This window comes from Aythya ferina (genome assembly GCF_964211825.1).
Source record: "Aythya ferina genome assembly, chromosome: 17".
In the NCBI taxonomy this organism is placed as follows: Eukaryota; Metazoa; Chordata; class Aves; order Anseriformes; family Anatidae; genus Aythya; species Aythya ferina.
Window position 1 is genome coordinate 15591451 of NC_140316.1, and position 23214 is coordinate 15614664.

The 23214-nt window shown below is 47.1% G+C and overlaps 1 protein-coding gene and 1 long non-coding RNA gene across 5 annotated transcripts in view; both read right to left on the reverse strand.

The window, feature by feature from the left end:
- The window catches only part of MN1 (MN1 proto-oncogene, transcriptional regulator), a 38534-nt gene extending 29174 nt beyond the window's left edge, over positions 1-9360 (reverse strand). Inside the window, exon 1 of the mRNA XM_084539029.1 lies at positions 5793-9360. Within this exon, the coding sequence (XP_084395155.1) occupies positions 5793-9225 (3433 nt within the window). The 5' untranslated portion in view covers positions 9226-9360. The remainder of the gene's footprint in view (positions 1-5792) is intronic.
- A 459-nt stretch (positions 9361-9819) lies between these two features.
- Positions 9820-22449, reverse strand: LOC311420659. Of its 4 annotated transcripts, XR_014684455.1 has the most exons (5): positions 21078-22449; positions 19102-19194; positions 12303-13041; positions 11395-11525; positions 9820-10563 (listed from the first exon to the last, which is right to left on the reverse strand). It is a non-coding gene; the product is annotated as an uncharacterized lncRNA (long non-coding RNA). The 4 variants fall into 4 exon arrangements; XR_014684456.1 differs by lacking the exon at positions 9820-10563 and having other exon boundaries at positions 11004-11525; XR_014684457.1 differs by lacking the exons at positions 9820-10563; positions 21078-22449 and adding an exon at positions 20839-21034 and having other exon boundaries at positions 11004-11525; positions 12303-12384.
- Between the last annotated feature and the right edge of the window lie 765 nt (positions 22450-23214).

Below are 23214 nucleotides of genomic sequence, written 5' to 3' on the forward strand. Positions count from 1 at the left end.
GAAAAAGGAATACTTCGACAGAAAGCTTGCTACTGGCTGGAGCAGAGGCCTGCTATAGATACGTATTTTGAGTCTGAAATTAATTATCTATGCCTTTTGCATATGAAGCACTCCCGCCTGAAACATGGTAAGAATGATACATTTTATCCTAGTAACAAAAAAGGGAAAAATCCCACTAAACACAATTTAACTCGTCACTTTTGATATTCTAGGTTTGTGCTAGCAGTTACGTAATTAAACTGTTCCTGATATTTTGGGAAATTTTGTATTAAAAAAAAAAAAAACACAAAAAAAAGACATATATTGGGCCACTTGAAGATTCATTTTAGAGCTGGATTCACTCTTTCTGTGGATACTCTACTCACATTTAAAAGAAATACACAAGAAACCTGAGACTAAAAATGTACAGTAATTTGTCTGGTACTAAAATTTTATATGGCCACATAAAGACATATTGCCATACCAAAACCTCATACTGAACGTTGCAGAAGAAGGGAGTCAACTGTTACAAATAAAGGCAGTCTATATAATTTTAGGTTAGACTGTTTAATGCCTTATCATTTGCTCTTTATAAGTAACAACAAACTGTATTTGCAGGTATTGACTATTAATAAATTTTATGCATGTATGCAAAATTATTTATGGTTTTATAGCACAGCGTTGCACTAGATCATTCTGAAAAAAGCAGCTATCTCATGTTAAAAATGAAGAGCAGACATTAAGCAATACATCATAGATCAGAATAAATCTATTCTCTGACCTATGCTCATAGATACATATGAAGTCTAATCCATCTCCTTTTTCATCACAGGTAAAGAACTAAAACATATACATACACTAATTTCAAGAAATATATCCCCCAAACGTCATGCACGCTCTCACACCTAGCATGTACAAAACATCCCTGTTAAAACTAATTTCACAACAAAACAAGCCATCATAAAATAGCAGACTTTGTTAGAAGAAAGCATCATGGTGCAAACCAAATTTGTGATGTGCATTAATTCAAATACAGCCAGACAGTCCAGAGGTGGATAGACGGATGTAAAGGCAAATAGAGTGGCTACGCTAGTAACTGAAATCACAATAAATTCACACACCTTCTCCATTAAATATTTTAGTGCATTATAGCAGCAATAGCAAGTAATACTAAAAACTCTACCTCTTGCCTTCTCTAATATTTGCTAGAAAAGTCTACAAGTACAGTGCTGCAAAATATTAATAAATATATATATATATGTTTCTAAACAGGACCATTTTCTTGTAAGAAAATATTAAAAATTATAGTTTGTCAAAGTAGACGTTAGAGTACTACTGTCACCCAAATGAAACCAGGTCAATCAGAGCCAACCTCTCGGTTTTTTGAATAGATCAGAAGAGTTTAAAAGAACATATTAAACCCGAACCTAATGCACACTGAAATCTTTTCTACAATATGCAATGAGAGTATTTTTTCCTCATAAGTCTGCCTGCTAATCCAGATCATTTATTAAAGATGTGTATTTCATAGCTGTGGAATATATCGCATAACTTCTTGGCAAAGGTAATAGCATTTTTTTCACTAACAGTTAAAATAGCTGGTGTACGTTTAAACAGCTCTTTAAAGCAAACAAAGCATCATCAGGAATCATAGATTCATCGCTGCAAAGTGCACTGAGCTTAGTCAATGAACTCATTTCCAACAGTCCTTACTATGGTATAATTCCGTTTCAAATCGTATATTGCTTGAAATGATATTTAAGTGTTTGAAATACCTCATAAGAGGTCGGACAAAGTCAGCCCCAGTAAACAAACCTACTTCCTTGGTAAAACCTCTAAAAGAATTTAGCTGCATTTAAAATAAAAGCACACAACAGAACATACTAGGAAAAGAAAGAAAACAAAGGCTCATAGCTGCATCTGGACCAAATTTGTCCTTTGTTAATATATTTGGTAGTAATTTACGAATGTTACATCCTGCTTCTTCAACAGTTTTGGCCTGCTGGCTCATTCAAATAGTAGGTTCGGTATTATGATGAAATATTTACAAAAACTCAAGGATAACATCTAAAATATTCTGCACCACACTTGCATATCAGCACAGAGTAGTGCAACGGCCACAGAATATCTGACTATATTCTTCTTTTTTCCAACCAACCTGCTTGGTTCTAGGTTACATTTTAATGTCTTCACCTGACATATGCAGTATGGGACCTTCAAAATTTCAATTAATGACTAAAGCCGAAAGCCCAGTAGAACCTAATTACTGGGTTCCTGGAGAATACTAATCAACATGTCACTGAAGGAAAATTGTTCTGGTTCAGTCAAACCAGGCAGAGCAGAAACCCATTACACTAGTGCTAGGTTTTTATGTGAATTTGATCTCGTTACTCTTTGTTAGTTAGAGCTATGGTATTGGAAGTCAACGTGACCTCTCTACACTGAATATTGTCACATTTCACTTCTAGCTCTAGCTGCATGGCAGAGGAAAGCAAGATACTTTATAATGCGTTTTTGGTGAAAAACAAACAAACAGCCTCTTCACATAGTACATGTTAGTACGAGACACTATATGTCAGAGAAAATTCCTTATTGAAAACTACATTTCAGTGAAAAGCAATGAGCAGTCACCATTAGGTTACAATGAGAAGAAAAATGCAGACATATACACAGAACTCGCTAAAGGCTGTTATTAAATAATATAAGTGTATATATACTACACAGGCACCTACAGCACAGGTGTCTGAAATGCTGTTATCTGTTGTCATCTACCTTTAAAACTCCGATAGATTGCTAGGTATTAGCAAATCATTTTAATACTACGAGTATGAAAAAGTGATGAGTTATAAGGAATGTGAACAGTCATTAAAACAACTCGAACAAGTTGTTTCCATCAGTAATCCAGGCATTAATGGAATATTCAAAACGTTCCTGGTTTTGCTGGGTTTTAGAGAGCTTGTTAATTACAAAAATATCCCTCCAAGAGCTCCAGGAGAACAGAGGCTTAAATGCCTCTCACACACACACTCCACTCCTACAGAGAAGAGCAGCAAGAAGGCGGCACGCTGAATTCAGCGCTCTGCCACGGTAAAACTTGGTCATTCACACCAGTCCGAGCCTTTCTTCCACCCCTCCCTGAGCCCACAGAGGAATCAACACGCATCACAACAACCTCATATTATGAATAAATTACAGAACATTTTCTCTCCCATCACAGTAGGTCTAATGAAATAGCCCACCAACAGTGCATGTGTGTTGGTTAGGGAAGTAGGCTCTAACGACTAATTTCACTCTTAATAATATTACACAGTATTACAAAATGTGTGCCACAGTAAACACTCCTCCAGTGTAGTACTAAGCACATTTAGTAACGGCTTGGAACTTGGAAGAGTGCTGTCTGAAACCTGCGCATTCATCCTACCTGTGTACAACAGGGAACTGCTCGAAAAAATACCATCGATGCAAATCTCAGTTGACTAGAATGGTTTAAAATCTCAATCACCAGAAAAATAAAGCTCTTTCTTAAACAGTTTCAAACACTCAAGTGTATGGTAATGTAAAGTCAAATTATTTCTACTAACCAAAGAGAATGGCCTCTTTTATCTCACCTATTGTATCTTTATCACTTCCAACAACAGTTATGGTAAATTCTCTACTTGTGTGTATGAATTTTCTCATCCGAAGTACCAGTCCATTCAAATCCTTCAAGTGACTCAAGTGTAAAACAAAATGAGTGCCTCTATCCATTGTTGTAAAACTGGTTCGTTATTTTGTGCTTACTCTTTGAAATACTAAAACATATCCTTATATAGGAGCACTGATTAAATGGTTTTCCTTCCAAGTGATGAACTGTTTTAACAGCAACATTGTGGTTATCACGACCAGAAAGCAATTACTTATTTCACTAGATGTTACTAAGAATAGTGATGATCAAAGTGAACGTGGGAGTGCTGTTAAAGAAGGCAACACTCCATATGACACAGATACATGAAATATACATAATTCTAAGCCAAATTACACTTTTAATAAATGCACAGACTATTCATTGTTTTGTTAGGATTGTGAGGATTTCTTTCCTTTTTTTATTCCATGAAATTAAGATCTATGGAATAAGCTGCTCTTTTAAAATCTATTTTTAAGTGTAGCACAATGCGTAAATGTTCCTATCCGTACATACGCATATTATGTGCATGTGTGTGTCTGAGAGGGAGGAGTGTGTGTGAGTTGTGAGAGAATGTATATATGTGTTCGAGTCTGCCAAGGTAGAACTGACAGGAACTGTGATTTGTGCTAACTAGCTATTGATCCAGTCAGATCTAGATGTTGTGTACAAGAAACAATAAAAGAGAAGGGGCCAGGAAGGATGCTGTGTGCAACTCCATTTAAAAATGGAAAAGAAAGGCCCCAAACAAACCAATTTATGTCCTTGCCTGGGTGAAGCATGGAGAATGCTGATGGGCTTCCTACAGTCTGCTGTGCATGCTAAACACTCCCGCTTCAAATGAGAGTCTCCTGAGCTGGGCATTAAACATGAACAAAGAGACAAACAGTGGGGGCTAGGATTCACGCTTCAGAAAGCCAAAGCTGGAAAGCCAACCAGAACCAGGAGTAGGAAATTGATGAGTTTTCAAACCACCTCAGCTCCCTTTTGATTTTCCTAACACCTTTCTTAGTGAAATTACTAAGCACATAATACTAAAAAAAAAAGTCTATCTGTAAGACTAGGCATAATGAAAATAATTCCCAGCTACACAAGTAGTACCAAACAACAACTTTCCTAGGCTCACATAATGAGTTTATACTGCGCAAATTATGCACGTGTACGTATAGCGCATCAAGAAATCACCTGTGTGCATTCACACAGCAGGTAAATGCATGTGCATCTATTGCAATATTCACATATAGTCAGGCAGCTTAAAAAAACACGTATTTGATAAGATAAAATAGAAACCAAGTGAATCCATAATTATCTTTAGCCTAAACAGCTTTTATAATAGAGGGTTTTCCATTAATGTATTTTTTTCAGAGCTTCGAGAATTACGATGCCCTCTGGACATGGGGAAGGATCAAAACTGACAACTAATGTCGAAATTAAGCATATGTCAACTATGCAAGTTTTATACCAGACCCAGAAGCTTATTTTAAATTTCCTTTTTAATAATAAAATAAATGCCAAGAGCCTTTTAGTTTAATGTCACACTGCTACCAAGGTTTTAACACATGCAGGAAAATACCTGAAACCGGCGGGAGAGCACCACTAACAAATACATGCTTTCACAGCTTAGGAAGACTTCTCTAACAGTTTGGAGGGAATGACTGGAAAGGACGGCAGGCACAGGGCTCTGCAGGAAGCCCTCTCCTCAGCACCCCACGCCCAGCACCATGACGGGGCTCTGCCGTGAGCCCCTCTCCTCAGCACCCTGCACCCCAGAGTGTGGTTGAAGCTCTGCCATAAGCCCCTCTCCCCAGCGCCCCCGGGCATGCCAGGCAGCCGGTGGGGACAGAGCTGGCGGCAGAGGACACCGCGCTCAGGGCCGTCACCCGAGGGGCAGGCAGTCCCACCACGCTCAGCGCCAGCCAGTCCCCACGGGGCAGCAGGCGCTTTGTCCCCTCCATCAGCTGCCTCCAGCACCGCTATCCTGTAGCCTTGATGCCAGAAAGTGTCCAGCATCAGCCCCGGCTCCCGCAAGGGGCAGAGTGGGTCTGGGGCCAGTGTGTGCCCCGTGTCCAGGGTTCGGAGCCCCACCACCTCCCCTGCCCTGAGAGCAGCCCAGCATCTCTCCCTGTGGGAACCCGCGCAGGGAAACAGATACCTTCTTTGCTGGGGTTCGGGGGCTTGGGCTTCTCCCACGGCACCATGGGCTTGTCCTCCTCCTGCCCCTCCATCAAGGCCTTCTCGCCGGGCAGGTACCAGGTGGAGTTGTGCTCCGCCATCAGGGAGTCCAGGTCAATGGTGCTCATGGCACCCTTAACGCCCTCTGAGCAACAACTGCTCAGGTCACTGTCCCCGTTCTGCCCTGCGCACTCCCCCTTTTTGCTCTTCAGCCCCAAGGGCTGGTCTTCCGAGATGCTGAACTGCTGCCGCTGGAGCTGGATCTGCGCCTGCAGGATCTCCAGAGGGTGGATCTCATCCTGGGCTGAGGTGCTCGTGGGGGTCCGCACCTGCTCCATGCCCGGCGTGCCAGGGTGGGCGCCCGCTGTGGTGCTGAGCCCGTAGCTGTCAGGGGTCGAGGTAGATGTATTGAGGAGGCCGAGGGCCAGGGGCTTCTGTCCGTTGAGAAGTGCGTGCTCCCCGCGGGGCAGCTTGGGCGAGCCGCCTAGCAGCGGGCTGCGGGTGGGCTTGGAGACGGTGTTGTCGGAGCTGGAGGACACCTCGTCCTCGTTGCCGTAGCTGGTGCTGACCTCGTCAGGAAAGTCCACGTGCGGGGAGCTGCCGTCCGACTTGGTCACGCTCTGGATACCACTGTCCAGCGACGACATGAGGTCGGGCTGCTCCCCCAGCAGAAGCTCGCCGCCCTTGCCCCAGGAGGGTGAGGTCAGGGGCTTGTCATGCGGGGTGCCCCCTCCACGCTCCGTGCCTGCAGCCCCTGGCGGGGCCCCCGCAGCTGGCGGCGCCGGCTGCCCCGGGCTGACGCCAGCCCCGCTGCCCTCTGTGGCCGAGAACTTCTCGAAGAAGGTGCCGGGGCTGACGTGCCCGCTGTCCCGTTTCCGGCGGCCCCGCCCCCGCCCGCCGCCCGCCTTCCCCTCGCCGCTGGCCGCCGGCTCCAGCGCGTAGCCGGGCGAGAGGCTGCTCTCGGCAGGCAGCAGCGGGGCAGCGCCCGCCGCCTTGCCCGCGCTGCCCCCGCCTGCCGGCGGTCCTGCTGGGAAGTAGTCCGGGGCAGCTGACGGCGGCGGGTCAGGCTCAGCCTGGCTGAGCTTGCGCTTGGCCTCAGCCGGGCTCTTCTTGTTGAAGGTGACGTTGAGGTTGGGGGCGCCCAGGCTGGCGATCATGTTCTGACAGGCGGTGGAGAGGGCGGCCAGGCAGCTCTGCCCGAAGACGTTGTCCTTGCTGGCCGGCTTGCTGAAGGAGCCCAGCGAGAGGGCGCCCAGCTTGCTGGCGGCAGGCCGCGGTGGCGGCGGCGGGGGGAACTCAGGCGGGGGTGGCGGATAGGCACCCGGCGAGGCGCTGAGGGCGGGCGCAGCACCGTGGGCCGCTGGCTGCCGTGCGGCTGCCCCGAAGGGGAAGCCTGGCTGGGCGGCAAAGTCGGCGGGGCCACGTCGCTCTGCAGGGGCGTTGGGCAGCGACACACCACCGCCCGGCGACTGCAGCTGCGAGAGGCCGCCCATGGCAGGCGCGAAGGGCGGGTGGACACCGGGTGAGGGCAGGGCCTGCGCCGGCCCCTCGCCTGCCATCCGCAGCGGCTCTTGCAGCCCCAGCCCGCCAGCACCCGGACGGAAGAGCACGGCCGCGCCGCCCGGCTGCAGGCCCAGCTCATGGGGGGCCGCTTCGGCCGGCAGCCCTGGCGCTGCCATGCGCCGCGGGAGCAGCTCCCCAGGTGGCGGCGGCCCCGCAAACCAGGTGCCGTCAGGGGCCAGGTGCGGCGCCGGCGGGTCAAAGCCACGGCCGCTGCCGGCCTCGCGCTCGAAGGCCGGCGGGGGCAGGCCGCCGGGCGGGCCCACCTCGCCGTGGTGCCCCAGCTGCTGCAGGCTGGGTGGCCGCAGGCGCTGCTGGCTGCGCGAGGCCATCTGCTTCATCACCAGGGCTGCGTTCTGGCGCTGCGCCAGCGCCGGGTGCTCGGGGCCACCGTGTGGCAGTGGCCCCCCGAAGGCCTCTGGCGCCGGCGGGGTGAACTCGCCCGGCAGGCCGGGGTAGGCCGACGGGGAGAGGTGGCTCTCCATGGCGGGGCCGTGCATGCTGCCGCCCCAGGAGGCACAGCGCTCGACGCCGGGGTTGCTGGGGAAGTCGAACCGCGGCCTCTTGGCGACGCTCACGTAGGGGGCATCGAAGTGCTGCAGTCTTTGATTTGGTGGCTGTTGTGGAGGAGGGTGCTGCATATTAAACACGGGGTCGGTGTAGGGATGCATATTCCTGTTCTCCAGTCTGTGAATAGGGTATTCAAACTGTGCATGCTGGTTCTGCATTATTGGCCCATTGTCCTGCAAGTTGGGGTTGGGAGCATTGGCTTCTGTTTGCTGTTGCCTAGGGATGGCTGGCGGGCAGGAGTTCTGTCTGGCCAGCAAGCCCGGCGGCTGCTGCGGCTGCGGCGGCTGCTGCTGCTGCTGCTGCATCAACGGGTGCCTGGTGCTGGCCCCCGGCTCCAGGCTGGCGGACATCTTCCGCGCCCCCCCAAAGCGCTCGAAGAAGACGCCGTGCTGCTGCGGCGGGTGCGCCTTGGCCACGGCCATGCCCGGCGGCCGGGGCAGGGAGGGTGTCCCCGCGTAGCTGCCGCCCGCCGGCACCTGCCGCCCGCCTCCGTAGTGCGGCAGCTGCCCCTCGGGCTCCGACGGGGAGAAGACGGGCAGCTCGAAGTGCCCGGCGGGGCCGTCGCCGGGGTAATTGTATTCCAGAGAGTCCACGCCGCCCTGCGCGGGGAGCCGCCGCTGCTCCAGGCCGTGGGGCTCGGAGGAGCCGGCCGCCGGCAGCCCGTGGAAGGAGGCGGCGCGGTTCGGGGACTGGTCGAGGGGCAGGCAGGGCGCCGGCACGGCGTGGCTGGAGGCGCCGGCGCTGTGGTGCTGGAAGTCGGGCAGGTTCCCGGGGCGCTGCTGTCCGAAGCCCTCGGCGCCCTGGCTCTCGGCCATGTGCTCGTAGCCGTCGGCGAACGCCGTCTGCCCGCCCAGCGCGCCGCTGTAGCCCAGGAGCCGGCCGCCGTGCACGCAGGAGGCGCCGGGGTCGGGCCCGAAGTTGCCGCCGAAGTGCGGGTGGTGCTGGTGGGGGTGGTGGGCGCCGCCGTGGCCGCCGTGCGGCTGCTGCCCGCCGAAGAAGCCGTGCACCGGGGGCTGCATGCCGCCGCCGTGCAGCTCGGCGGGGCCGCGGCCCGGGAAGCCGTACGCGTCGCCGGCCAGGCTCATGTTCATGCCCAGGAGGGGCGGCTCGCCCAGCGCGCCCAGGGCCGGGTCCACCGCCGCCGCCGCCGCCGGGCCGCCGCCGGGGAAGGCCGGCGCCTTGAAGTGCGCGCTCATGCTCAGTCCGGGCTGGCCGAAGCCCCGCTCCCCCTGCCCGGCGCTCCGGCTGCTCATCTGCGGCTCGAACTGCTCCAGCCCGAACATCCTGCGCGGCTCAGAAGGGCATGGCCGCCCGCGCGGCTCCGCCGTCCCGCTGCCCTCCGCTCCGGCCGCCGCGGCTCGGCGGCCCCGCTCACATCGTGCCGCGCCGCCCGCCCGCGCTCACCCCCGGCGGCTCGCCGCTCGCTGCCGCCCGGCGCCGGCCGCGCTGCGCTGCCCGAGAGCCGACGGGGCGGCGCGGCGCCGCTCATAGGCTCCGGCGCCCGGCAGCTGCGCGCCGCATCGCCGGCCCGCCGGGCGCTCGCCGCTCGCTGCCCGCGGCCGGCGGCTCGCCGGGCTCCGGCGGCGGCGGGGCGGCGGGGCCGGGGCCGGGGCTGCGGGCGGGCGCTGGGAGGGCTCCGCGGCGCTCCCCTCGCGCGCGCTCCCCCGCTCTCAGCCGGCGCTGGCGGAGCAGCAACAAGTTTTGCATTTCAGCGATGAATTTCAGCCATCGGGGCTGCGCCAATGAGCGCCGCGCGGCCCGGGGCGGGGCTCGCCGTTAAGGTGGCTCCGCCGAGCGCCCGGCCCCGCGCCCCGCCCGCCCCCTCGGCGCGCTCCGGACGCTGCCCCGGGCCGGCGCCGCCGCTGCTCCCGCGGCGCGGGGGGCCGCGGGCGGCCGGGGGAGCCCCCCGGGGCCCGGCCCGGCCCTGCCCGGCCGCCGGGACCGGCCGAGCCGGCGGGCCGGAGCCCCGGAGCGCGGCCGGGGAAGCGCGGCGGGGAGCGGGGCGCGGCGGCCGGATCCGAGCGGCGCGGTTCGGGGTCTCCGCCGCTCGCCGGCCGCGGCGTGTCCCGCTGCTCCGAGCGCAGGGGCGCGGCGCCCAAGGCCGCCCGGCGCGGCGAGCCGGCAGAAGGAGCGGCTCGGCCCGAGGCCGCCCCAGCGAAGCCGGCGGCTCCGCGCAGAGCCCGAGCGCGGCGCCCCGTCGGGGTCCGGCCGCGGCCAGCGCCCGGCGAGGCAGCGGGGCCGCCCGGAGCCCTGCCCGCAACCGCGGGAGCGGGGGTGTCAGAGCGCGGCATCCCCGGGGGAAATAAATGCCCGATAGCGCCGGGGGGCTGGAAACAGGCGGCAGGGTGAGGCGCTTGAGGTGGTCGCAGCTCGCACGTGTCAATAGCTTAAAAAAAAAATTGCTCCACACACAAAAAATAACAAATAAATATAAAGAGAGATCTGTAGGTATGCGGCCGAGAAGTATTTGTATGTGGCAGGAGAGTTTGAAGTTTTTTTTTTTTTTTTTTTTTTTTTTTTTTCTGCAGGATCAGGATGCTGCGCTGTGATTAAATATTGATTTTGTGTAATTAGTTTTCATGTGAACTATCCTCCTTGCTGATGGCTTGGAGATTTCAGAACTAGAAGAGAAATGGAATTGGACATGGAAATTATTACTTAGCAAAGTGACAAGGGAGAGGGGGGCTGCGGGGCCGGGCTGGTTCCAGGGCAAGAAGCAGGAGCCGCGCAGCCTGACGGCGGCACAAAGGAACAGAAAGCGACTCCCGTTCGCAGCGGGAAGGCGGTGACAAAGGGGAGCCGCCGTTCCCCCGGGCCCGTGTCCCCGCAGCCGGCGGTTCGGGCCCACGGCCGCGCCTCCCGGCAGCGCTGCAGCCCCGCACCCCCCTCCCAGCCCCCCCCCCGCCCCCAGCGCCTCTGCCCGGCCCGGCCCGGCCCCGCGCTCCCGGGGCTCCGCGCTGCCGCCCGCCGCCGCCGCGCCTCCCTCTGCGCCTGCGTGCGCGCCGTCGGAGCGGCCGTTCCGAACGGGCACAGCGCCCCCTGCCGCCCGCCCGCCCCGCGCGCAGCCCCGGCCGTCGGGGGGGGGGGGCAACACCGCGGCTGCCGGGCCCCGGTCCCCCGCCGCCCGCAGCGCCCCCGCGGAGCCGGGCTGCGTGCTCGGGACGGGTTCCCCCGGGCCTCGTCCTGGCTCCGCGTTCTGCTGCGGCGAGGGGCGAGGGCGGCTGCCGCGGGCGGCTCGGTGGTGCCGACAAGAGGCGGGGGCCGCAGCCCTCGTAGGGCTCCGCTTCGGAGCTGGGGCTCAGCGCCACGGGGCCCGTCTGAGCCGAGGCCCCTTTCAGCTCTCCCCCAGCCATCCGTCCACGCACGAACGACTTCTGCTGACTGCAGTAGAGGCTGGACCGTGCCCCAGCTAAATAGGTTCTTGCAGCACGCGAGATCTTTCCCTGCATTACCCTTCCAGGCAGCGCAGTTGGCGTGTTGCTGTGCGCCTCTCCATCAGCACAAGCAGCAGGCTCTCAGTGCCAAAAGCACGGTGGTTCCCCTGTATGCAGGTACCACGGGCAGCAGGACTGGAGTTCATGGCCTTGTGCAAAAAAAATAAATAAATAAAAAGGGGGTGGGGGAGAAGAAAAAAGCTGAATTAATTTTAAGAGTGCCAAGTGCAACAAAACAAGGAAGAAGATTGTAAACAAAAACAATATTGGATTTTTAATGCCACTCCTCCTGTACAGTCACACAACAGCACTGAAGCTCTCACACTGGCAAATCTTTGACATGGGTAAGGACCTGATCAGCCCTTGCTGCAACAGGTCAGCAAGCAAAGTGTTCTCAGAGAAGTAACACTGCTTCTAGCTTAGCTGGAATCCATATCTTGTTGTGTGTTCATGGTGGGATGGCATAAAAAGATATGTTCCATTTTAGATACCACATGCCAGTTGGACAATATATGGGAGGAACATTCTTGAACATTAATTACTATTGTAATCATCTTGGGTTTCATTTGTAGCTGACCCTTTGTATCACAGCCGACCCTTTGTTGTTGCATTTATGTATAGCTAGTTCTCTGGGGAAATAGCCTGGTCTCTCTGCGCCAGAGATACGATGAAAGTTGTGTGACAGCTGCTGTGAAAGGAACTTACTCCAGTAAGGCAGATAGATTTCTGCTGTGAAGAATTACTGTTGCTAGTGTAAAAGGACCTCAGGCCTCTGCAAAATTACATCTCTTCTCCAAATCAAAGGGTCCTGCTTTTAAGAGGGTATTCTCACAGATGCTTCCTGCAATTACTTATGCATATTGGCTTCCACCTAAGAGCCCAAATCCTTCAGAAACAACACATTTTTACTGATTAAGAAGACTCACCTTGCATTTCCTGGAAGATGCAGAGTCCATTTGTTTTTCAGGTGGAGGAAGCACTGTCTCTCTATGGAAGAGCAGAATGATGCTGTAAAGGAGAACACAGCAGCAGGATGGAGACTTCCTTGATCCATGGGCTGGCCATCTTGAATGCTTCTGGACAAGCGCTGATGCTTGTTTCCCGTCCTCTCTTGTCTGTGCCAAGCGGCATAAGCGTCCCTGCCAGACCACGTCAGCTGGGCTGGCCACTTGAGTCAGCAAGCAATGGCTAACTGCTTGCTCGCTCCTTCTGCAGCCTGCTGTACCAGAAGGCTTTTTTGCTCACCTCCTTCTGGCCTAACATCAGCATCTTCTAGGAGCAAATTTCAACACTGAAAGTTTCAGCACAGTAACTCACAGGAAGCACTCCCTGCATCTGGCTGCAGCTTGGGAGTATTGTATAACTGTCTGATGACAAATATGGAAATAATATCAGCCTAAATATTTTGACAGTAAAAACAGTGAGCTGATTGAAATGGTAAGGTACTGTACCAGCTATAGTGTTATACAGGCTCTTGGTATAAACATTCACTATTTGCTAAATGTCAGAAGGCGGCTCAGCCTGGTTTCTAACTTGGAACATATCCTGAGCAAAACACAGCCAGAAGCTGACAACTGCGCCGCATATACCATGGCTTTCCAGCATGATCCCCCAGACTGTTACCATCACAGTCAGGAACAGGTCAGTCATAAAGTGCCACAGCCGCTACACCAAGGAGGGAGGAAGCCTTTCTTGAGAAGATGTACCAAATAGTGAAAAGTACTTTTTTTTTTTTTTTTTTTTTTTTTTTTTTTTTTACTTTCAATCTTTGGGTTTTGGTCATTTTGAGGGAAGCAGGGAAAGGCATTATTTAAATAGTTGTAGCTGCAGGAGATTATATTCTAAGTTAACAATAGTAATTACTCCTGCCAAATCCAAAATTGAGGGGATTCATTTATTTCAACTCTCAAGACAATAGCACAATTTTGGGTTTCATATTGCAAGCTCTGAAAACGAAATAGTGGGGTTGATTTTTTTTTTTTTTTTTTAATAATTCAAACATCAATTCATCAGACTTGAATTCAGCTCTTTCCACTGTGCCAGTTTAACTTGCACTGAGAAAAGTTGCTGCTCAGCAAAAAGAAAAAATAAAAAAAATAAGAAAATCCTTTTTAACAAAATGAATGCATCATACATAAAACATCACGAACCATACAATTAGTAAGCAAATGTAAGAGTTCAGCTCAGTTCATAATTATTCAGCAAACCTATTCAGAATGATTTTTTTCTCCCTGCAGCAATCAACTGTGTGGGCTCATTACCACTGAGAATCTAACGAAAAACCACCACATAAACTGTACAAAACAAGCCCATATGCTAGGAGGAAAAAAAAAAAAAAAAAAAAAAAAAAAAAAAAAAAAAAGAAGAACTTTAGCCCAGCTAGCCATTAGCAAGAAATCTTTTAAGCTGTTCCATCAAGCAAAACCACATCTTACTTTTCCATGGTGTTTACACCCCCAGCTCTATAAAGATACCCTTCATTAATATTTAAGGCTTCAGGTGTACAAATTTTAGCTACTAAATAACCTCTACAGTGTTTGGTAGTGCAGCCATCTGGAACAACAAAAAAGCATTTGGTTGCTGCTACATGTCATGTACCATCCGAAGTGATGAGTCCTGTCTTTAGAGTACAGGCTCCCAAGAGTTACTTTGCAAAAAAGCTGATACATTTTTCCAGGCAGTGATTTCTACCCTTGCAGGGATATGCAATAAAAGGAATTTGAACATTTTGAAGGACAGGTTTCTAAGTCTGGTGGCTGATATTACCAGGAAAGTTTTCAATGCTTCTCCCTGGAATACTTAAGGAAACTATGACACCCCCTCTACCTCAAAATCAAAGTGAACTCAATGACTAGAACAACTCAGAAGGCAAATGTGTGAAGTCATTAGATGAGCTCAATACTGCAGCAAATGCAGAGCAGAATCAGGAGAAAATTTACTCCTCAAGAGGAGACAATACTTCTTGGTGCGTGCCTCCTTTAATTCCCAAGAACTGGAACGAGCTGTGGGTAAGGAAAGGCTCCTTTTTGAGAGGGGTGCAGATCCCCACGCTCTTGTAATGGAGGTAAAAGACAATTTCATCTGTAAAGCTTCATTTGCATTCAGTTTCTGAAAAGTTCATCTTACAGATGTAAATATTTCATGCTTAGTTTTGCCAACAATGTTTTCTTTAAAGTTTGAACCAAATTCCTCAAGACACTTGATTTCTGCAGTACTCAATTGACTACTTCCCATTTCAAAAAAATGCCTAACTGAATAATAAAAGTTAAGTTACTGAAATATTTTCAGCAGAGATTTGCAAAGATTTCATAACTCATCCCTCCACAAAGATTTTCTTGTTTGTTTCTTCTGCTAGGTTGGGTGGTTTACTTTAAAAATAAAATCTCTGCAACTTTAAGGTGTATATTTTTTCATGTTTGTTTTCTCAAATACCTCAGTCAGGATTACTATATTTTCCTATATTACTGGTATATATCAGTATGGGTTTCCATTGGTACAAACAGCTTTTTGCATTAATTATCTGCTGGGTCCCACTGATGTCAGCTGAGTGAAAAATCTGTAAGTCATATAGAGCACTTAGACATACCTGTTGCATTAATTTCAATTTTTCCAACATAGATCATGAAAAAAATGGGATAATATGATTAAAATACAACATTGAGATTGTATATTTAGTCTCAAAAATTCTGGGAAATGGTGAAGCAAACCTTCCCATCTACAATAATCAGACTACAATATACCTCTTTTTTTATTATTTTTAATTTCCATCTCTGAAATGCTCACTGTTAGGTTTCACTTTTGATTGTGATGAAAAAGAAAAAAGGAATTGAATCATATAAACAACACAAAAGAATTAGTTTGGCTGCAGGAACTGTAAAAGTTTTATATTTCCTAGAATAACTCAGAGAAACATCAATAAAAAAAATAGTACTTCTCTATACGGATAATCAGTATTTAACTCCCCTCAGTATTTTATTATTAAGTTTATATGATTGACTTCGTTCTGCTGTTTTCTTAAACTTGAACCAGGTGGGACTTTATGTAAACTTCGTGGAGCAGGAATAATCTCTGAGTATCTCAGAAGCCTAGCTTTCACTGTGGGAAATGCCAGAAAACCACTAAAGGTAATTCATTTTTCATCATCTTATAAATTGAACTATTGTGAAAGGAGAAAACCAGAGGCTATCTTGGAAAGCCTTGATGACTTAATTTTCTCAAAGCGTTAGGTTCACAACAGCATACACCTTGGCGCTTCCTTTTCACATGTTGAAATCAGGTGATGTTTTACACGCTGTGTCTGCAAGTTCTTCTGTCACTTGCAAAAGCAAGCCTTTCTGCCCACACAGAGCTGTACTGCTCTGGGGGTGCAGCACAGGTTATCACATGCATTTTTAGATGTTGCTGTTTTGCAGGAACTCACCCTGCACCAGCCTTTCCTGGGTATCCCCCACAGGGCTGCATGTCTGAGGATCCTTCACTTTTCACTGTCATCTATGTCCATTTAACACAGCAAATATGTTCCCACTGCCAGCATTTGGAGGTCTTTGGTAAAACTCTTGTTCAGAGCACTACTTGTGCAAGGGTCCCAAAAACCCAGTCTTGACTGAAAATCAAGCTGCAGTTTCTGTGGTACAGAGCAAAGCCTGAGAACATATTGCCCAGAATTAAAAAATCACTAGGCAAATAAAAATAATTCTGTATTTATTATTTATAACATTACTTCAGTAATTTTTACAGAACAGCTCATCTTTCTGAGCCATTGGTGAACATTGGTTCATAGCCCTGATTTGTCCAGTTTTAAAAGCACACCTACAGCATATCACGGGGACCTGGGAAAGGCTGAGAGACCTGGGTCTGTTCAGCTTTGAGAAAAGAAGACAGAGGGGATCTTATCAATGTTTATAAATACCTTAATCGTGGGAGAAAGAGAGATGGCCAACCTCTTTTCAGTGGTCTGTGGGGACAGGACAAGGGGCAATGGCCACAAAATGGAGCCCAGGCAGTTCCGCACCAACATGTGAAAGAACTTCTTCACGGTGAGGGTGACGGAGCTCTGGGACAGGCTGCCCAGGAAGGTTGTGGAGTCTCCTTCTCTGGAGATATTCAAGGCCCATCTGGACGCCTACCTGGGCAACCTGCTCTGACAGGGGGTTGGATCCAATGATCTCTGGAGGTCCCTTCCAACCCCTGCAATTCTGTTTCTGTGACCTGTTCCAAAGGGAGGAAGCACAAGCTGGGCAGCGAGGCAGGGACAGGAGCTGGGGGATATGCCCACATGCTCTCTGTACAAGGCATTATTTGCTTATTTGACAGGAACTACTCAAGTATACTAACAACCCATACACACAGCAGCCCTGGCTACCCCTGGGCCACCTCCTCCCCTACAAACACTCGGGTTCTGCTTCCCGCAGCAACACGCCTGGCTCCCTGCCACAAGCACAAAGGGTTAAACATCTCCTGCCATCCAAAACCATTGCTTTTCCAAGATCACGTGGCCTCTCAGCATCTTGGTACAAAAGGCCTGTTTTAATCCCAGTTGCAGACGACTCACATTGTACTCACAGACTTCGAGCAATGTCAGGCTATCAGGTTTCCAACTAATATCCAAGGCACAGCCCAAGCATAGACTAGGAACAAAGACTTCTTTGTAAATGAAAAAAAAAAAAAAATCCCCTGAAGATATTAACAGTGCAGTAGAGTTCAAACTGTTAAATGATTCAAATATTATTTAATGAATACATTTGAAATGAGGTCTCACAACCCAGAACACTTTTTAGATCATCATTTACAGAGAGCCCTCCTCTTCGTTTACTTCTTTATGAACTCATTGCTTTCAGGTTTTAATTATAGCCATTTTGCCTCTGGGCTTTTTCAGGGACTTCACTTGTTGGTGTAGCTTGGTTCTTTTTATTATACATTTTCATTGGTGACTACTGAATCTTTCAGAAGCCCTAATAATCACATCCCCTTAATTTACCTTGGACTGCCTTCTGAGGCCATAAGAAACAAGGAAGACAGAGAGCCCGCTCCAAAAGCAGCAGCTGACTGCATTAGCTACTATTCTAGTCAGAGCTAAAACAAGTTTTTAAAATTAGGAAGCATGTTAAATAAGTGTACCAGGATTTTAACTGGGGTTGAGAGAATCTCTACAAAGTTCAAATTCAATAAATACCTTGAATTTCTTGTTCAAGTCTTGGATATGCAATTCTAAAACAGAAAGGCATGTAAATCTAGAGATAAAAATTAAAGAAAGAAACAAGATAGATGGTGTTCTAGAATGAAACATGCTTCCAACCTGAGGAAATAGAGTTTTAAAATTAAATTTGAGTTTGCTGTGTTTATAGCAATGAGAAACCCATGGCTGCTCTGAAGGACAGAAGGAAGATAACTAGCCCAAATAGTTAGCACTAGTACCTCTAGGACTGTGATGATTCATATTGAGATTTGCATTTCGAAAAGATACAGCAAATCTAGGAAAAACACAGAATGAAAAAAAAAAATCTGCTTTGTTGCCTTTTTTTTTTTTTTTTTTTTTTTTTTAAGTACAAGTATCAGAAAAAGTACCAGAAAATAAGACACAGGGCAACAGCAGAACTACTTCCAGATTCTGTCAGTAGAGTGCATTGCAAAGCAAAATGTAAAATACATACGCTTTACATCAGTAAATCATTCTCGTCTCTTTTGCCTGATTTTTAAATAAATTAAAATAGCCACTGAGATGCATCTATATGGAGGAAAGGGAAGGAAAATCAGAACCATAACCCACACTTCACAATGGGGCAGTGTAAGCGATACAGGGTACTGCGTATACTGGAACTATCAGAACTTCACTCAAATCTAATCAAGGGTCCCGTTTGTCCTCAAGTAAGCAATGCCTCAGGTGGAAGTACATTGAAAATATGCCTCCAAAAGCTGTTTTTGATGTATTATTTTTTCAAGTTATTGTAAATGCCAGAACTTTGTTTTGTATGGTTTGCTCATTGAATTCTGTCTGCATTAGGTAACAAGAAGAAGAGGAGGCTATCAAGAATAGCAGTGAATAGAATAGCCCCAGTGGCTAAACACCCCGGTGACAGGCATGACAGGCTGCAGTGTCTGGATAATCTCAGTTTCATTTCCCACCCTCCTCAGAGTTTAGGGAAACCCTTGTTTTCCTGGGCAAAGGGATGGTTTTGTTACTTTTGTACACTCCTTTAAAATCATTCATTTCCAGCCTAAGTATGGATAAGAATGAGTCAAACCTTTCAAGGCAATGCTATGGTCTTGCTAGTTAGTCTTTTTTGATTAAAATCCATTTTCCATATAAATTCAAGCAAATAGAAAGTCTTTAATAAAAGCAGTTAGAAAACTACCAAGATTATTTTTATGATTTTTTTAAAATATTCCTTAGGCTATTAAATTGCAAGCATTGTATAAAAACCAGTTACAGTCCCAAGTTTCAGACTATGCTGTCAAAATGCAATACCAGACACACGAGCACTGTCTTTCATTGTGCACACCCCCCTCCCCCCCCCTTTTTTTTTTCTCTGAAACAGCATCCCCAAAAGGAAACTCACAGAAATGCTTGTTAATGACAGACACATAAACTGAATTTCCATGACATCTGAGCATCCACAGGTTTAGGGTAGCAATCTGTAAGCACCATGCAGGGCAGCTCCCTGGGGCAGGGGAAAATTAGGCAGAGAGGCAAAGGAGACAGGAGCATCTCTAAGAGCATTCACTCACCCAGCAGAGCTAAGTCTGAGTTGTCTTTGCAGAAAGGCATTCATCTTCATAGGTTACTTCATTGATTGGGATCAAGTCCTTTGTGCAGAATTTCTGAGCAAAAAAAAATAAAAATAAATAAATACATAAATAAATGTCAGCCACTGAAATTTTTGCAGTGGTCAACAAAAGAGTAACAATCACTGCCACTAGGTTTTAGTGTTGTTTATGCAGAAATTTTAGTTACTGATACTAATTCTTAAAAATAAAAAAACTCAAATAGAAGTCTTTAAAGTATTTCTGATATAGTTCCTGAGATCTGAGACTCTTGGGAAAAAATGTTATTGCTACAAAATGTGAGCATATGGCAAGTGACAAATTTCTTTGTCACGAATCAAAGACATGCCACAGAATTATCCACAGCCTCTCCATAGATCATTTAATCACAGCCACCAAACAGGTTCTCTTTCTTTTCCCCATGTAAGTCATCCACAACTGAGTGGCACATCTTGGTAGACATCCCAGTACCAGGACGTCCTGAAGGTAGAGCCAGGCTCCTCTGGCACTGGCAGAAATGCAGAGGCAGCACCAGAGGCTGCAACATGGGAAATCCCAACAGTCACAAAGGGAAAAAGTGCTTCCTCGTGCTGGCCATTGGCTGGGACAGCACCTGGAGGGGCCATTCGCAGAGACATCCCCCAGCCATAGCGGGACCCAGTGCAGGGCAGCCAGATCCCAACCTGAAGCTGGTCCTGCTGCACCTGAACACTACCTCCTGAAGCATTCTGTGCATCCACAAAAGCTCTGTTACCTGCCAGAACATCAGCTCCTCTTTCAGCTGAGAAAATAATAGTTTGGTTGAAACGGGAAAGTTTTTTCTGTGGTGCCACTGGCATGTCAAAACCTTTGAAACAGCCAAAAGTTTCTGATAGTTTTTTGCTACTGCACAGTAGGAGTGAGTAATCAGTGAGAAATGTATAATCCATTATTCATTTGGTTATTTTCAAGCAGTGATTACCCCAGGACATCACTAAGACTGGCATATGAATATTTTAAAAATAATAATAATAAAAAAGGTTAGCTTAAACTTTCACAGTCTCATTATTTTCTGAAGTTAACATTAACTTCAGAAGACACAGTTATCTACAATTTAATGGAAAGTGAAAATAAGTGTCTGCTTTTGCTAATTGTCCAACACAAATACTACATAATAATGAAAAAGTCATTGCAGATAAGATTTGATTTGAATTTGAAGACTGTGTAACAAACGCTCAGTTATTTTTCCTCATCAGGCACAACTTTCAGAATTATATATTATTATATTATATATTATTATATATATTTCATTTTGTCAGCTCTGACTGTTTGCTGAAATCTGAAGTTTGTCCCCATGAAATATTTGTTTTTAAAACCTATATCTGAAGGGGTTTTTAAAATATTTTTCAGCAATTAGAAGTTTCTTATGTGGATCGAGCTAGTATTTCCTGGTTCCAATTTAAATAGAGATAAGAAGATACTTGAATTGACTGAATATTACTTATATTACTTTCTTTTGTGCTAAAAGTTTATGATGTAGTCTTAAAATTAGAACAGTCTGACTGCTGCATGTTCTGACTTCCAATATAAATACATGCAAAGAGGGAGAGTTACAACAAAAAGCATGACATGCTGTATTCGTAAACATAACAGCTACAAACATGACTGTAAATCGGAAAAAATGGCAAGTAAGCTCATTGAGTAACACATTATTTTATATACCTTATTTTCATAATTCTGTATCAGAAAACACATTGCACACAATTTTACGAATTTCTTCTAAAAGAAAAGGAAGTTTAATCCTTCAGAAAATAATGTTAATACCTATGGAAATCTGCAAAAGACAAATAAAGCTTGTTTATCTGTATGAAATATACTGAATCCTCAGCCATTCAAAATTGTAAGATATAGTCATACATGAACATTTCTGCAGTTATATGATGAAATTATTTGGTGCTTACCTTCAAGTTCTACTTCCTTTAGTTGTTGGAAATTCATGGAATCCAACGTGTCCATTCCTACTTCAAATGGAGGCATAGAAATAATAGTTTCTTAATATAGAGTAACATAAACTAGGAAAAAAAGGAGGGGGGGGGGGAATATTGATCCTGCTACCACAAGCTTCGAATTGAAGATAATTTGCTGCTATAATATCACAGAAATCAAATTCAAGAAATGACAAGTATTGAAATGCAATGACAAAATTAATACATGTTATTTTAAATTAAAAAAAAAAAGTTTACAACAACTTGTTTATGTATTTGAGGGCTAAAGAAATCTAGCCTTCAAAAAAAAAGCAATCAATGCAGTGAAATATATTTTTTTATTGCCTAAAACACTCATTAAAATAAATTGTTGTTTATTTTTCCATCTGGTTCTCTCTTATGAACCTCCAAGAAAAGTATTTTTACCATAACATGGAGTGGGGGAAAAGGTGCTTTAAATCGCGTTGCAAAACTGGAAAACAAACAAACAAACAGGTGTTGCAAGGGGTGGGTAAGACAACACGAGGTCAGGCAGACAGGCCATGAGATAGTTCACAAACAACAAAACTAGTACAGGGGGAGGGCTTTGCTTAAGGGGGGAACAACAACAACAACAAAAAACACACCATATAGCTCATTTTCATGTAAATTGTAAATCTGTTACTAAACAATCTCAAACACTGGTTAAAATCAGATTCCCCACTAAACTAACAGGATCCATTGAAATTAACTGCCATGGTTTTTCTTTCACTTCCTCGGATATATTAGTATTTATTTTAAAGCAAAAGCAATTAGCAAACATTCCACTCTAATTAATACCGGTTACAGACCCCTTTCCATGCAGTTAGCAAACCATCAGTGATGTGAGGAAAAGGTTTTGCTGATGTTTTTATGGTGATCAGAGGCAGGTGTTCTAACTTCCTTTTAATCTGCTATTCCAGCTGTAATCCATTAGTACTTTATAAGATGGGGTGTGCGCAGGTATTTACTGGAGGAACCATGGACCAAGATTGAAGTTTAAATTGTGTGTATGAGCATTTGGTGCAAGAAATGGAAATTTTCTTTAATGTGTTGCCATACTAAAGCTTGATTTAAAGTAAGTTGCCTATAACAGGGTATTTCTCATAGCAGAGATTCTGACACTTGCAGGAAATGTAACAAGTACAAGGCACTCCTCTCATCACTAACATTGGAGGTATTACTTTTTCAGTGCAGCAAGTTTTACCAGGTAGCAAAGGAAATGGCAGACTAGAATGACTGCAGCTGTAGCAACGCCATTAATGGTGTGGTTAGGAAAACAAGAAGCAAGTGGAGCCTGTAACAGTAGTCTTCCGCTCCACGAGGAAGACAGAAAGGGGGAGTTAGATCTGCAAAACAGAGAACACATTAAAACTTTATCATATATATATATATATATAAATCTCATGAACATTGCAAACTAAGTTAATCAAATACATTTATTTGCAGCCTTTTTCATAAGGAGCTTTAACCCAGCAAAATATACAGACGGGCAGCACACATAATACTAGCTGGCTAAGCACAAACACGTCTAGAAAGCAACAGGCTTCACTCAAACACTGCTCCTGAACCAAGGAGTCAAGAGCAGCTGGTGGCTGCCACAAAACTGCCCCTGAGAACTTTTCGCAGACTCTTTCTGATGCTTTCTCTACTCTTTCTTTTCTTCAGTAACTGCAGGTAGGAGGCACCCACAGTTTCCACATTGCCAGCTTAGCCTCTGCTCAGTGCAGCTACATACTTGCTTCCTAACAATGTCACCTGTGCCCAGTTAAGGAGCTCTGCACATCATAACCTAGAAAATAGCTAAGTCCTCAGCATTTCAGTGAAAGGCATTAATATTCATACACCACAGATTTGACAGGGAAGAGTAAATAAAAGCCACTTGGACCTTCTCCACCAATAAGCAATTATAAGAAGCACATTTTTAACATCACCAGATGCAGGTTCTCATGCAGCAGAGGTGACCCTGCAAGTGGAAAAGAGCCACATGTCTCCTCAGCACTGGTCATTTGTGCAGTAGGCTGGAACAAAAGTAAGGTGCTGAACTTAGTTAATGTTTAACAGTGACGGCAAACAAAAGGGACCGAGAAGGGAA